Genomic DNA, 14492 nt, shown 5'->3' with positions numbered 1-14492 from the left:
TTCAGGATAAGATTCTGTGCTTTAATATTCAAGTATTTGTGAATTGATAATCTAAACTTTAATTTTATGAGCCCACCCCTATTTAGTATTTTCAAATAAGTGATCTCACTGAAGGCATAAAATCAGAAAAAAAAATTGTTTTAAAAAAAAGTAATCATAAGAGCCTAATGAATGGTTTTGTTCCTAGTGGTTTATAGTTAATGTGTCAGGCTAGGTTCAAATTGATTATGTAAATGTGACCAAGTAAAATGTCATGCTATTAGTTGAAAATGTACTGCTTTAAAAAAATGGAGTCTTCTACTTGTACGGTCTTGGTAGTTTTAATTTTGCTGTTACTCTTAGTTACTAATCAGTGATGGACAAAAAGCTAGGATTAGCGAGTTCTTCCCTTTTGACCTTTAAAGTGGAGACTTTTCTTTTTGGTAAAGAGTGGTATATCTTTGTATTAATTGATAGGAGACAGTTAAATAAATTGCACTGTTGTGGTGAGTGATCAGTTTTTCTAATGTAGAGAAAAAATATAAATACTAATTTTAGAGAAAAACTATAAATGTAGTTTTCATTTCTTTGTATGTTTGTATTTTATTGGACTTGAATATTAGCTGATGTGTAATTAATCTATAAAATTACATTAAACTGTTGTTGAAGACTCATGCTGTAAATACTTTTTTTTTACTCTGGTTCTGAGGCAAAGCACTTAACATCCTTATCTGAAAAAAAAATGTTAATATGTGAAATATTTTGATTAGTAGAAGGGATTCCTGGATGGCTTAGTTGGTAGAGCATGTGATTCTTGATCTCAGGATAATGAGTTCAAGCCCCATGTTGGGTATAGAGATTCCCTTAAAAAAAAAAAAAAAAGACCAGCTACAAATATTTGACCAATTTTTTTTTCCTTTGGCAGTTGCTGATTTGTCCTCCTGTTACTCGATTCTTCTGTGGATTCAAGGAACACCTCCATAAACTATTAATTCAGGGTGATTCTTCAGGAAGATTGAATATTTGGAACATATCAGACACACCTGATAAACAGGAAGGTAAAGAGGACAGTAATAAATCATGTGCAGCAATTTCTCAGTTCTTTTAATTTAACAACCTAAATACTAACCATTGCATAATAAATTCTTAGTGTATGCGTCATTTTATTCTTCTTAGAATTATAGTTTTTTTTTAAAGATTTTATTTATTTATTTAACAGAGATCACAAGTAGGTGGAGAATAGGTAGAGAGGGGGAAGCAGGGAGTCTGATGTGCGGCTGGATCCCAGGACCCCGAGATCATGACCTGAGCTGAAGGCAGAGGCATAACCCAATGAGCCACCTAGGTGCCCCTAGAATTACAGTTTTATCACAGTTACCATTCTTTGATATATATTACTGAATCAACTCTAAGTACATTTATTTTAATGTCCAATTTTTTTCTAACATGGACAATTTTTTTTTTTTTTTTTTGGATACATAACAAACCTCCACAGAGCTGAAAATGACAACTTCTATTAGCTTGCAAGAGGCATTTGATAAACTGAATCCTTGTCCTGCTGGAATTATAGATCAGCTGAGTGTGATTCCCAATAGTAATGAGCCTCTTAAAGTAACTGCAAGTGTGTACATACCAGCACATGGACGACTTGTTTGTGGCCGTGAGGATGGAAGCATCATTATTGTACCTGCCACACAGACAGCCATAGTACAGCTGCTGCAAGGGGAACACATGCTCCGAAGAGGTATACTGAAGCTACCAATGTCTAAAGTGTTCTGCGAACTCTGTAACCATGATATTGACAGTGTTTTCCCTCTTTGTAACAAGTACAATGAATCAGCTTAGTTGTTAGTGTGCTAAGAGTTGGTAGAATTTAATGCCAGTGCAGGTAAGAAATACTTAGTGCCTATTATTAGAATACATACCATGTAATGACTGTATAGTGATGAAGTATCTGATTTTACCTCTTGGTGTATGTTAATAGTTTCATTTATTGTTAGTTATCTCTATAGCTTACTAAGTAATAACCATGTTAACAGTAAAACTTCCAATCTTTTATTTTTTTTTTAAAGATTTTATTTATTTATTTGACAGAGAGATCACAAGCAGGCAGAGAGGCAGGCAGAGAGAGAGGGAGAAGCAGGCTCCCCACTGAGCAGAGAGCCCGATGCGGGGCTCGATCCCAGGACTCTGAGATCATGACCTGAACCGAAGGCAGCGGCCTAACCCACTGAGCCACCCAGGCGCCCCAAACTTCCAATCTTTTAAAACAGTGCTGTCCAGTAGAAATATGTATATAAGAGTATGTGATTTTCTATATTCACATTAGTAAAGAATGAAGATGAAATTAATTTTAATAATCTGTTTTATATAACCAATATAGCAAAAGTATTTTCATTTCAACTTGTGGAATTGAAAAAACTTCAATTTTACAATATAAAATCAATGGCAGTCAATATAAAAAATTACAGATGAGATATGTTACTTACTTGTTTGTGCTAAATCTCTGGAATCGCCTCTGTATTTTCCAGCACATATGAGTCTGCCCTAGCTACACTTCACATGCTCAGCAGCCTTACGTGGCTAATAGCTACTGTATAGGACAGAGTATTTTAGAAGATAAAGTTAGAAGTTTTTTTGATGATAAAATTTATAGCTATTCTGACAATTCATGTTTGCTTTTATTTGTTGAAATTTTGTAAGACTTTAATTTTCCCATTTTAATCCAAAACCTCATTCATAGGTTGGCCACCTCACAGAACACTTCGCGGTCATCGGAACAAGGTCACATGTTTGCTGTATCCTCATCAGGTCTCATCTCGTTATGACCAACGATACCTGATATCTGGAGGCGTGGATTTTTCCGTCATAATTTGGGACATATTTTCTGGAGAAATGAAACATATCTTCTGTGTGCATGGTGGTGAGATTACTCAACTTCTAGTTCCACCTGAAAACTGTAGTGTAAGTTGATACTAAAAGATTATTTTATTGTGGTAGCCCTGAGTTATATTGCTATTAGGAGTAGAATCTAGAGTAACTTAAGAGTAACTTAAGGAAAATGTGACAAAAGAATTAACAAAACCCTTTCAATTTTAAAATTGGATAATGTTAATATATAATATTTAAGCAGAATTATAGTTATTTACTATTGGGCACAGAAATAGAAGATGCACGTTATTTTTTCCTGTTACTTCTAAATAGTATGGCTTGTTCTTAATCATTCTCTTCCTTCTTTCTTATTCCTTCCTTTTCAAATTGTTTGTTAGATTCTTATCTCTATCACTGTAACAGTTGCTATGTGTTTATTTAAACAACCAATCTTCTGTCTGTTTTCGTGAAACGGATATCATCATAATGGCACTTGTGAGTTACAGCACTGTTAAAATCTATGCTGAGCTTCATTGTACAGTAGTTAGGCCCTATAGTGAAGCATGAGAATTTTCATCCCAGATTTTTGTTGTTATATAAAAATTTTTTTTTAAGAGTTTATTTATTTATTTGACAGACAGAGATCATAAGTAGGCAGAGAGGCAGGCAGAGAGAGAGAGAGAGAGAGGAGGAAGCAGGCTCCCTGCAGAGCAGAGAGCCTGACGTGGGGCAAGATCCCAGGACCCTGGGATCATGACCTGAGGCGAAGGCAGAGGCTTTAACCCACTGAGCCACCCAGGCGCCCCGTTATATAAAATTTTAAAGAAATACATTTTAAATTATAAATATAACTAAAAGTAAAGTTTAGAGTGGTTTATATAAGATCATGTTTTCTCTTTAAATCTACATTAGTATATGCATTTTTATTTAGCTTGTATGTTTGTATGAGAGCATTCTCTGGTTTCTTTTTTAAAAACTTCAAGTGGAGGGGCGCCTGGGTAGCTCAGTCGGTTAAGTGGCCTGCCTTCAGCTCAGTCATGATCTTAGGGTCCTGGGATCAGGCCCCACATCCCACTTAGTGGGTGTCTGCTTCTTCCTCTACCTCTGCCTGCCATTCCCCCTGCTTCTGCACTCTTTCTCTCTGTAAAATAAAATGAAATCTTTAGGGAAAGGAAAAAAAAAAACTTCAAGTGGATATATAATATAATGATTTTTTTTTTGACTGGTTGCATTTAGAAATGCATTAGTGAGTAAAAAAGTACTTAGTGTATGCAAACAATGAATCATGGAACACTACATCAAAAACTAATGCTGTTCTGTATGGTGACTAATGTAATACAATACAATAAGGAAAGAAAGAAGGAGAAAAAGAAGAAGAAAAGGTACCTAGCACACACATGCAGCTACATAGGGAATGGGCTCCTGAGTAGACAAGGAACTGACCCAGGTGCTAGTTGCCTGGCTAATAGGAGGAAGACACAGACAAGGAAGTCTGGTACTTGGAAAATAACGAACGGCGTATAGATTTAATGGTAGAGATTCTCTTCTTTTTATTATTTTATTATTATTATTATTATTTTTTAAAGATTTTATTTATTTATTTGACAGACAGAGATCACAGGTAGGCAGAGAAGCAGGCAGAGAGATAGGAGGAAGCAGGCTCCCTGCTGAGCAGAGAGCCTGATTCGGGGCTCGATCCCAGGACCCTGGGATCATGACCCGAGCCAAAGGCAGAGGCTTTAACCCACTGAGCCACCCAGGCGCCCCGAGATTCTCTTCTTTTTAATTGACATCCAAAAGTATGGGTGGCTCAGTGGGTTAAGCATCTGCCTTTGGCTCAGGTCATGATCACAGGGTCCTGGGATCGAGTCCTGCCTTGGACTCCCTGCTCAGTGGGGAGACTGCTTCTCCCCCTCCCTTTCCCCTCTCATGCTCACTTGCTCTCTCTCTCTTTCACTCTCTTGCAAAAAAAACCCAAAACAAACAAAGAAAACCAAAACGTAACAACAACAGCTAAGACAAACTTGCTATTTGCTTTGTGATGATTTAACAAGTAGTGACTGCCTGGTTAATAACCTTTTCATTTAGTTGGTGGTTTTAGGGGCATCAAGTAATGTGCCTGAATGTCAAAGAGCCAAATGATTAATAAAAAGCTAAGAATTTGATACTTGCTAAATGTCTAGCAAATGACTGTCTTGCTGAGGTTAGAGTTAATGACATATAAAGCGTCCAGTGCTTGGGTTGTCCCTCTCATAAATTGATCTAGTACCATTTTCTTTTAGCAGAAAATATTTTTTAAAGTTGTGATCTGGTCATTGGAAGATTATAAATATTTACCAAACACAGTGATTAAAGATAAATATGAAAATGTTGTCTGCTTTTTGGATTAGAACAGAGTTTTGGTTTTTATCCTAGAATCAGAAGGGTGAGTTTTGACTTGTAGATTTTTTTTTTTCAGGAAAAGATGTCCTAAAACAGGAATATTAGTTGTGTTTTAAAATTTACTTAAATTATAATCAAACATGTAGAAGGTTGATGATTTTTCCTTTATTTTGTAATCATTTTCATGTTTACCAACATACGAAAGGTTTTAAATACTAAGCGGATCGTCATGTCTTAGGGAGACGGTAAAGAAGGAATGAGATCCTATTTGTAGGTAGAAAGATGCTGCGGGCAGCTCTGAGGCAGACGGTATGCCCCTTCACAACTCCGTATACATGTCTCAGCGGACCAGGAACATGCGCTTCCTTCCCTGCATTTTAGTGTTTGTCATCCTTTCTTTCTCCACTCCCATCATTTTTATCCCGTGTTAGTATCTTTTTAACCAAAAAACCTTTCCGTATTCTTGCTATAACATAGCATCAATTTGTTGCCTGGCGCAGTGGTTCTGTATACTTTATTTTTAGTAAATGATTTCAGTATTCTTTTATTAATAGGAGTTTTAGGTATTTAAAAATTTGACATAGATGATAAAAACTGCCTAGCTACAGTATTGTGTAGAGTACTTAAATTGAACAGATTGTTTTTATTTTACATTGAAGGCTTTTTTGTTTTTCTTTTTTTAGATGGATTTACATATTTTTTTTCCAAAATGGTAAAAGTCCATTTAGTAGGCAGAGCGCTTTGAAATTGAGTTAGATTCACCAAGTAGTCTCGATAACTGAGATATTTTATATATTATACATTATTTTATTTTATTTTATTTTAAAGATTTTATTTATTCATTTGACAGAGATCACAAGTAGGCAGTGAGGCAGGCAGAGAGAGAGGGGGAAGCAGGCTCCCCGCTGAGCAGAGAGCCTGATTCGGGGCTCGATCCCAGGACCCTGGGATCATGACCCGAGCCGAAGGCAGAGGCTTTAACCCACTGAGCCACCCAGGCACCCCGATATAGATTATTTTAAATAATTAAAATATAATAATGTTAAAATTTTTCTGAAGGTATCCTTTAAGATATGGACTGTTGAAGTAATTCAGAGTTGTATAGTGCTGAAGGATTATTGCGAGCAATTCAGAAAGCTTCTGGGGGCAGTATTACCATCTGCCACATGTGTTTAAGTCTTCCCAGAAATATAACCTTGTGTTTTAGGAGGAGGATCAGGCAAATGTTGTTAGTCTCCTATAAGGCCTACCTTATATAAAGGTAAAGGAGAGATACTAACAACATGCTGTGAAGGATAAGGGGAGGGGCATCTTCTAGGTACTCAGAGAAACGGGGAACTTTGGGAAACTACTCAAAAAATGCTGTGAGCTTTGACTACCTGTGTGTTTTGACTTCAGGAGGGATGTTGAAACTTGTAATTTTGAGATCTTTAATATTAGGTTATTTGCCATTTCTGTTTCTTCTTCAGGTTATTGAATGTAAAAGGAAAAACTTCAGTTTGAAGTTTTTTTTTTTCCTTTTTGGTGGTTTGGTTTCTTGATGAAACAAAATGTATCCTACATGCAGATGAATGATACATGTACCTGTACTGTATATACACGTGAATGAAACATACTCATGTGCTGTACATACACACAAGAGATACATATACACATGCTGTACCAACATGCAAAAGGTACATATGCCTGTGCTGTGTGTACACATGGACAGTGCGTATACATACGTGCTGTATGTACACATGAAAGGCATATACGCATGTGCCGTGAGTACACAGAAAAGATACATCTACATGTACTGTGTATATATGAAAGAGAACATATATGTTTGCTGTATATACATATGAAAAGTACATCTGGAAGGAGACTGAAGTGAAATGACTTAAATAGTATCTGAATTATACAACATAGCATACAGTTCTATACCATTTTTGTTTGTCATTCCAAGTTGTGTTTATTGTTTTTAAAAGAGTGGTTTTCACCTTCTGTATTGCTATTTAGAAGTTAAAGCTCTGAGGCAGTTTGAATAGGATTCAAATTTAAAGTAGAATCCTTATATTGTTACTCTTACTACTATTATTACTAAAATTAGATTGCCACTTTAAATACTCATATAGAAGACTTTTTAGGAAAATCTGTTTTTAAAATGGGCTTGCTAAAATTTTGAGTTTTTAAATTTTAACTTTTCATCTACACTGAGAATATTACTGTAGTATCTTAAAATATTTCATAAATAGACATATAAAATGCAAGAGGTATTAAATCTTCTTAGTGAAAAGCAAGTCTCCCTTCCCACCTGTTCTCCAACTGTGTGATTCTCTTAACTCATCTTGGAATCCTGCAGAGATTTTCAATGCTAGAATGTTTTAATACTTTAGAAGTGTTGCACTTGAACTGAATCTTATTCTAATAACTGAGAAATTTAAGTAGAGTGGTTAGAGATAGAATGCTTTTCAGATTTGGGTAGCTGTCAGAGGTAGGCTTTGGTGAATATCCAAAATCTGAACCGGTGGCTAGGGGAGGCCAAAGCCTGCACCAAATCCCCAGGGAATTTGCAGAAGAGAGCTCTTGAAAGGGAGGGCAGATTTCCTAAGGCTTCTGGAATGCTGCAGCAGGAAACTGCCTCCAAGACTCTGGCATTAGGATTAGTACTTCCAACTGAGAATGATCTGACCTCTTCCCTTCAGCTCCCTGCCAGCTTCCCTTCTTATTCATCATTCTTTTTTTTTTTCTTTCTTTCTTTTTTTTACAATAGCTTCCAGTATGAGGGATTCTACTCTCCAAGATCCATTTCCACATATTTTAATTTCAGAGAAAGAAACCAGACTTTGTAAAAAAAAAAAAAAAAAAAAAGTACTAAGAAAATAATTTTAAAATGTCAGAAATGCTTTAAAAAACATTTTCCCTAATAAACCAAACAGAGATTATTGACAGGCATGAAAATGCAGAAATTAAAAAATAACACTAGTGACCCGGTAGAGTGTTTCCTACCTGTAGAATGGTGCCGATGTTTTTGCGTGGAACTCTCCACGTTTCCTCGATGAACAGTACTTGCAGCGGCTGGCTGCGCCTGTGACGTGGAACCTTTGTGTGTGTGATACAATAAGATACCGTCTGTTTACATTTAGAAAACACACAAGTGCATACTATGTATTTATGAATGCACCATAGATAGTAAAATTTTCAAAATTGAACTGTAAAGGTAAGTACCAAATTCACATTCTCTTTCGCTTTGGGAATGGGGGGGGATGCATATGAAAGAGAACAAAAAACATGACTTTGTTAAGTATTTTATTTACTTTTAATAAATATATATTTGTATTTATTTCCCTCATTGGCATGGGTGACTGGTTATCAGCTATGTGCTGCTAGTAGAACTTTATTCAAAATGGAATTTTTGGAAAACGTTTCCAAATAAATTTAGCACCAATAATATATTTCTTTATAAGAGCAATAGGCTAACTTCTTTAATAAATTACTTTAAATACGATTACTTTTAATTTATATTACCTTAGTAAACTTGTATTATCACATAATCTCCAAAAGCATCCAGAAGGGGGCAGCATGGGTTTATGAAAACAGGAATGACCGGTATCTAACCTGTGTGTGCCTTCACTTGACAGTGTTTAATCCCCAGCTCTTAGAGATAAGAGATGTGATAACATGAAAGGTGTATGTCGCTATACGTATGCTAGCATAGCTAATGTTCAAAGCCATTAAGAACAATTAACAAATTAGGTTTCTTTTTAATATATTGTCCTTTTTAAAAAAGTACCTAAAGCTTTTGCCTGAATTAGCTCTTATCTCACCTTTTTGAATTTGGGCTTTTGTTACTAATTTAATTTGAGTGTTACATTTAAAAAACAGTGTTTATAATTATGACATGGCCTCAAGCCAAGCAGAGTTAACTTTGGCAGTACAAATCAAGCAAAACCAGGAGGCAGAACTAACATTTTTCTAAAATACATCACAGTGCACATAATGTTCTACTCTTTTTTTCCTTTAACATTTAATTCTCTTATATTTTGAGGCCACTTTCATGTTTTTATGTATTCAGCACTGTCTTTTTGAAATTAATTTTTACTTTTTAAATTAAATAACTTGTTATAGAGAACACAAATATTTACTTTTTAAAAATTTAAATTCAATTAGCCAACCTACAGTATATCATTAGTTTCAGTTGTAATGTTCATTAATTCATCAGTTACCTATAACACCCAGTGTTCATCACATCACATGCCCTCCTTCCCGTCCATCACCCAGTTACCCATCCCCCCATCCACCTCTCCTCTAGCAACCCTCAGTTTGTTTCCTATAGTTAAGAGTCTCTCATGGTTTTTCTCTTCTCTGATGACTCCACATTCTGTTTTCCCTCCCTTGCCCTATGATCCTCTGCACTGTTTCTGATATTCCACAAATGAGTGGAAACATATGATAATTGTCTTTCTCTGTTTGACTTATTTTGCTCAGCATAATACCCTCCAGTTCATCCATGTTGATGGCTAATATTCCATTGTGTGTGGGGGGGGGTGTGTATGTGTGTATATATATGTACACACACACATACATACATACCACATCTTTTTATCCATTCATCTGTCGGTGGACATCGCGGCTCTTTATACAGTTTTTCTATTGTGTCATTGCTGCTAAGAACATTGGAGTGCAGGTGCCCCTTGGGATCGCTGCATTTGTATCCTTGGGATAAATACCTAGTAGCGCAATTGCTGGGTCGTAGGGTAGCTCTATTTTTAACTTCTTTTTTTTTTTTTTTAAGATTTTATTTATTTATTTGATAGGCAGAGATCACAAGTAGGCAGAGAGGCAGGCAAAGAGAGAGAGAGAGAGAGGAGGAAGCAGGCTCCCTGCTGAGCAGAGAGCCCGATGCGGGGCTCCATCCCAGGACCCTGGGACCATGACCCGAGCCGAAGGCAGAGGCTTCAACCCGTTGAGCCACCCAGGCGCCCTTATTTTTAACTTCTTGAGGAACCTTCATACTGTGTTGCAGAGTGGCTGTACCAGTTTGCATCCCCATCAACAGTGTAAGAGGGTTCCCCTTTCTCTGCATCCTCACCAACATTTGTTGTTTGCTGTCTTGTTAATTTTAGCCATTCTGAGTGGTGTGAGGTGCTATCTCATTGTGGTTTTGATTTGTATTTTCCTGAGGCCAAGTGATGTGGAGCATTTTTTTTCATGTATCTATTGGCCATTTGTATCTCTTCTTTGGAGAATTGTCTGTTCTTGTCTTCTGCCCATTTCTTGACTGGATTCTTTGTTTTTTGGGTGTTGAGTTTGAGAAGTTCTTTATAGATCTTGGATACTAGCCCTTTATCTGCTAGGTGATTTGTGAATATCTCCCATTCCATAGGTTTTCTTTTAGTTTTGTTGACCTTTGCTGTGCAGAAGCTTTTTACCTCGAAGTCCCAGTAGTTCGTTTTTGCTTTTGTTTCCCTTGCCTTTGGAGATGTGTCTAGCAAGAAGATGCTGCAGCTGAGGTTGAAGAGGTTGCTGTGTTCTCCTCTAGGATTTTGATGGACTCCTGTCTCACATTAAGTCTTTCATCCATTTTGAGTTTATCTTTAGAGAACACAAATATTTTCTAAAGATGTTCCAGTCATCTTTCTGTGTCACTAAGTGTATTCCAACACCATTTTTAATGATATTGGGTTAACTTATTTAATTTTATCAGAAGTTTTAGAATGTTGCTTTAAAAATTTTTTCTCTTGTCAATAGTGAGAATATAAATTAGTATACCTAAATATTTTTGCACATCTGAAATGATTTCTTAAGATAAATTTGTAGATGTGGAATTTCTGTATAAAAAGGCATATTGATTTTTAAAGTCTTTTGAGTAGGTATTGCTAAATTATCCTTTAAAAGCTGAAGGATAGGGTTTTACCACCTATTTACCCTCATAATTTTCCATCATCTTTACTCTTTAAAGTCTTGCTAATATTCGGGCTTTTAAGTAGCTGTATACAGGGTATCTATGTGTGAAAAGCACCAATTTTCATTTTGAAAGCACAAATGTATTAATATATCAACATTGTATTGGCCGTTCATTCTGGTTAGCTTACGTTGTATTCTTTATAATTTCATGTTTTCCAAATTTTTACCACTGTCTTATTTTTTCAAGATAAATAATTAATTTTTCCTGCTATGAATCATGTTTATATATTCAGGTATCATAATATACCCTGTCTCTCGTGTAGGAAGCTGAGAAATTCAGTAATATACCGAGAGACTGTCGGTGTGTGGTCCCTTTGAGAGTAATGAGAAAGACTGCCCTCTATTCAGGAGATGCTTACATTGTGCCAAACACTTTAGAGATTTAGATATTCTTCTATCTTGGAAAGGCTTTTTTTTAGCTCTCAAGTCATATCCTTGGGAGTAGAGAAGATTATATTGGGAATGAAGTTTAGGTTTTTGTTTTTGTTTTTTTAAGATTTTATTTATTTATTTAACAGAGAGACAGATACTGCGAGAGAGACGGAACATAAGCAGGGGGAGTGAGAGAGGGAGGAGCAGGCTTCCCGCTGAGCAGGGAGCCGAAAGCGGGGCTCAATCCCAGGACCTCAATCATGACCTGAGCCGAAGGCAGATGCTTAATTCCTGAGCCAACCCAGGCACCCCTGGAGTTTAGTTTTAATAATAGAAGTCATTTGGTGCTAAACTTTGTGAATGAAGTGGTTGATTAATTTGACTTTTTATTTTGAGCTGAGGAGATAGTATGACATAGAGAGTATGACATAAAGACTAATTTTTCTTGAGTAATTTAACCATAAAGCAATTTTAAAATGAATTAAAATTTATCTTAAAGTGGCAGAAATTGTTAGAAAATAATAATGAGTTTTTGAGATGACTCCTCAGTTAGCGGCAGTGTATTTTTGAATAGTCATTCATTCAGCAAATATCTGAGTGTCTGCCGTATTCCAGGTACCTTCATTTGGAAGTTGACAAGATATAGTTCCTATTTTTTTGTTTGAAAGATTTTATTTATTTATTTTACAGAGAGAGTTCACAAGTAGGCGGAGAGGCAGCGAGAGAGAGAGAGAGAGAGGAGGAAGCAGGCTCCCCGCCGAGCAGAGAGCCCGATGTGGGGCTCCATCCCAGGACCCTGGGATCATGACCTGAGCCGAAGACAGAGGCTTTAACCCACTGTGCCACCCAGTCGCCCCTAGTTCCTATTCGTTAGAATTTCATCTAATGAGGGAGCCAGGCTGGGAAACGTGCAGTTATAAAGCAGCAGAGTAGAATTTAAGCACTTTCTCAGGACTGCCTTAAGCACAGGGAGGTCCTAGAATGGCCACTTAGTAGGCCAGCCGTGGGTGGTTTGGGGAGACTTTCAAAAAGGGTGATGTTAGCTTTATGGGTGTGTGTAAAATCCTATGGTATGTGAACAAACTCTGTTGAGGAACCTTCTGTGTGTTTGGTGGAGGAGTCTGTAGCCCTTAAGTTCTTTTTTTTTTTATTTTTTTAAAGATTTTTATTTACTTATTTATTTGACAGAGAGAGAGATCACAAGTAGGCAGAGAGAGAGGGGGAAGCAGGCTCCCCGCTGAGCAGAGAGCCCCATGCGGGACTTGATCCCAGGACCCCAGGACAATGACCTGAGCCGAAGGCAGAGGCTTAACCCACTAAGCCACCCAGGCGCCCCATTTTTTTTTTTTTCTTAAGTTGTTTTTATTAGTACCTGCTGAATCTGTCGATGGCAAACACTGGCAGGAAGGTGACATATTTGTACATTACTTTGAAAAAAATGACCAAGAGATCAGAGTAATGGTTTTGTATGTGCTGCAAGCTAGGTGTATGTGAGAGCATTTTGGGACTTTTTATTTTATCCTACTTAGGGAGGGTATTGGAAGGAACAATAAAATATGAAACTGTCCTGCAAAGTAAACTGTTCATGATGTTCTTCCAAAGAGAGGTTGGACAAGCGAGTAAAGTGGAACGAAAATGGAATGCTACAAGATTAGAAAGGAAGAATGTATACTAAAAAGAACAAAAAATGCCAGTTAATGTACAGTAATTTTTTTTGTTAGTCATAATCCGTGTTTTTTTCTCAGACATTGGTGGAGACTTTCTGAAGTAGCTGGAGAAAACTTTCTGCTGTTGGCACGTGGAGCCTACAACAATGAACCCCCAGTTGTTCATATCAGGGAGAGCAGGGCCTTTAGAGCCAAACAGACCTGAATCTGTGTCTTCATTTTGGGGTGACTTTTAGAAGTCCTTGTGGAGCTTGGGCAAGCTCTAGCACTTTACTTCTATCAAGTGTTAGTTTTAAGCTTGGAGCTCATGCCCAGCTTATAATAGGAACTCATTTAATCATTGTTATCTAAAGATTTTATGTATTTATTTGAGAGGGAGAGAAAGCGTGGCACACAAGCAGGGGGTAGGGGCAGAAGGAGAGGGAGAAGCACACTCCTTGCTGAGCAGGGAGCCTGACTTGGGACTCGATCCCAGAACCCTGGGATCATGATATGAGCCAAAAATAGATGCTTACAGACTGAGCTACCTAAGCGCCCCATTTTATTATTTGTTTGCAGTTACCTACATTCTCATTTAGGTGATAAAGGTCTAAGTCTGGGGAATGTATTCATTCTTTCCAGCTTTGGAATGACTTTATGATAGATAAACTTTGTTCCTGTATCAGGAACTGCTTTTCATTTCCTTGTTTCCCAACTATGGCCAGGTGGTTTTAGAATCTGCCCAAATTGGAGATGAGTTCCCTTTCTCTTTCCGTCTGTGCATCTTTTTATTGCAGGAGACAGTTTTCAGGATATCGGCAACTAATTCCCTAGAAATTGTCCTTCTTGAGTAATGTTCTTTGCTTGATCACTGCCTGTACATTGGCGTTTTTACTTGTCTGAGTGGCCCCAACTGTGTCATTTCTAATGGAAAATTTGAGGCAGATTACAGAAGGGTATGACTATTACCTGTGCAAAGCCTTTGGCAGCATGACCTCAGATGATCAAGGGGGAAGTTTGACTCTACTTACTGCTTTTCTTGGGCATAAATGATTGGCTAGGCACAACTTTCTTCCTTAATTGTGGACTCTGAAGGTTAGGTTTCTCTAATGTTCTTTGATAACAGACTTAAAGCAAGCCAGCATCCTTATTAAACAAAGATGTGTATTTAGCATATATATTCTAATAGTTTACTGCTAGGAGATACACATACTCTTTCAGTATCTCTGCTTGGAGAAGTGGGGTCAGTATCTGTTATCCCACTTATTTTCATGAGAAGGCAAAAAAGATATTTCA

The 14492-nt window shown here is 37.0% G+C and overlaps 1 protein-coding gene across 4 annotated transcripts in view; it reads left to right on the top strand.

The window, feature by feature from the left end:
• WDR7 (WD repeat domain 7) overlaps positions 1-14492 on the top strand; it is a 371332-nt gene that overhangs the window by 47802 nt on the left and 309038 nt on the right. For all 4 annotated transcript variants that reach the window (XM_047697076.1, XM_047697077.1, XM_047697079.1 and 1 more), the window contains exons 10-12: positions 905-1037; positions 1475-1723; positions 2723-2943. In XM_047697076.1, coding sequence (XP_047553032.1) covers positions 905-1037; positions 1475-1723; positions 2723-2943 — 603 coding nt within the window. The remainder of the gene's footprint in view (positions 1-904; positions 1038-1474; positions 1724-2722; positions 2944-14492) is intronic.

This window comes from Lutra lutra, chromosome 12 (assembly GCF_902655055.1).
Source record: "Lutra lutra chromosome 12, mLutLut1.2, whole genome shotgun sequence".
Taxonomy (NCBI): domain Eukaryota; kingdom Metazoa; phylum Chordata; class Mammalia; order Carnivora; family Mustelidae; genus Lutra; species Lutra lutra.
The sequence above is the reverse complement of the archived record's forward strand: the minus strand, read 5'-3'. Positions and strand labels throughout refer to the sequence as shown.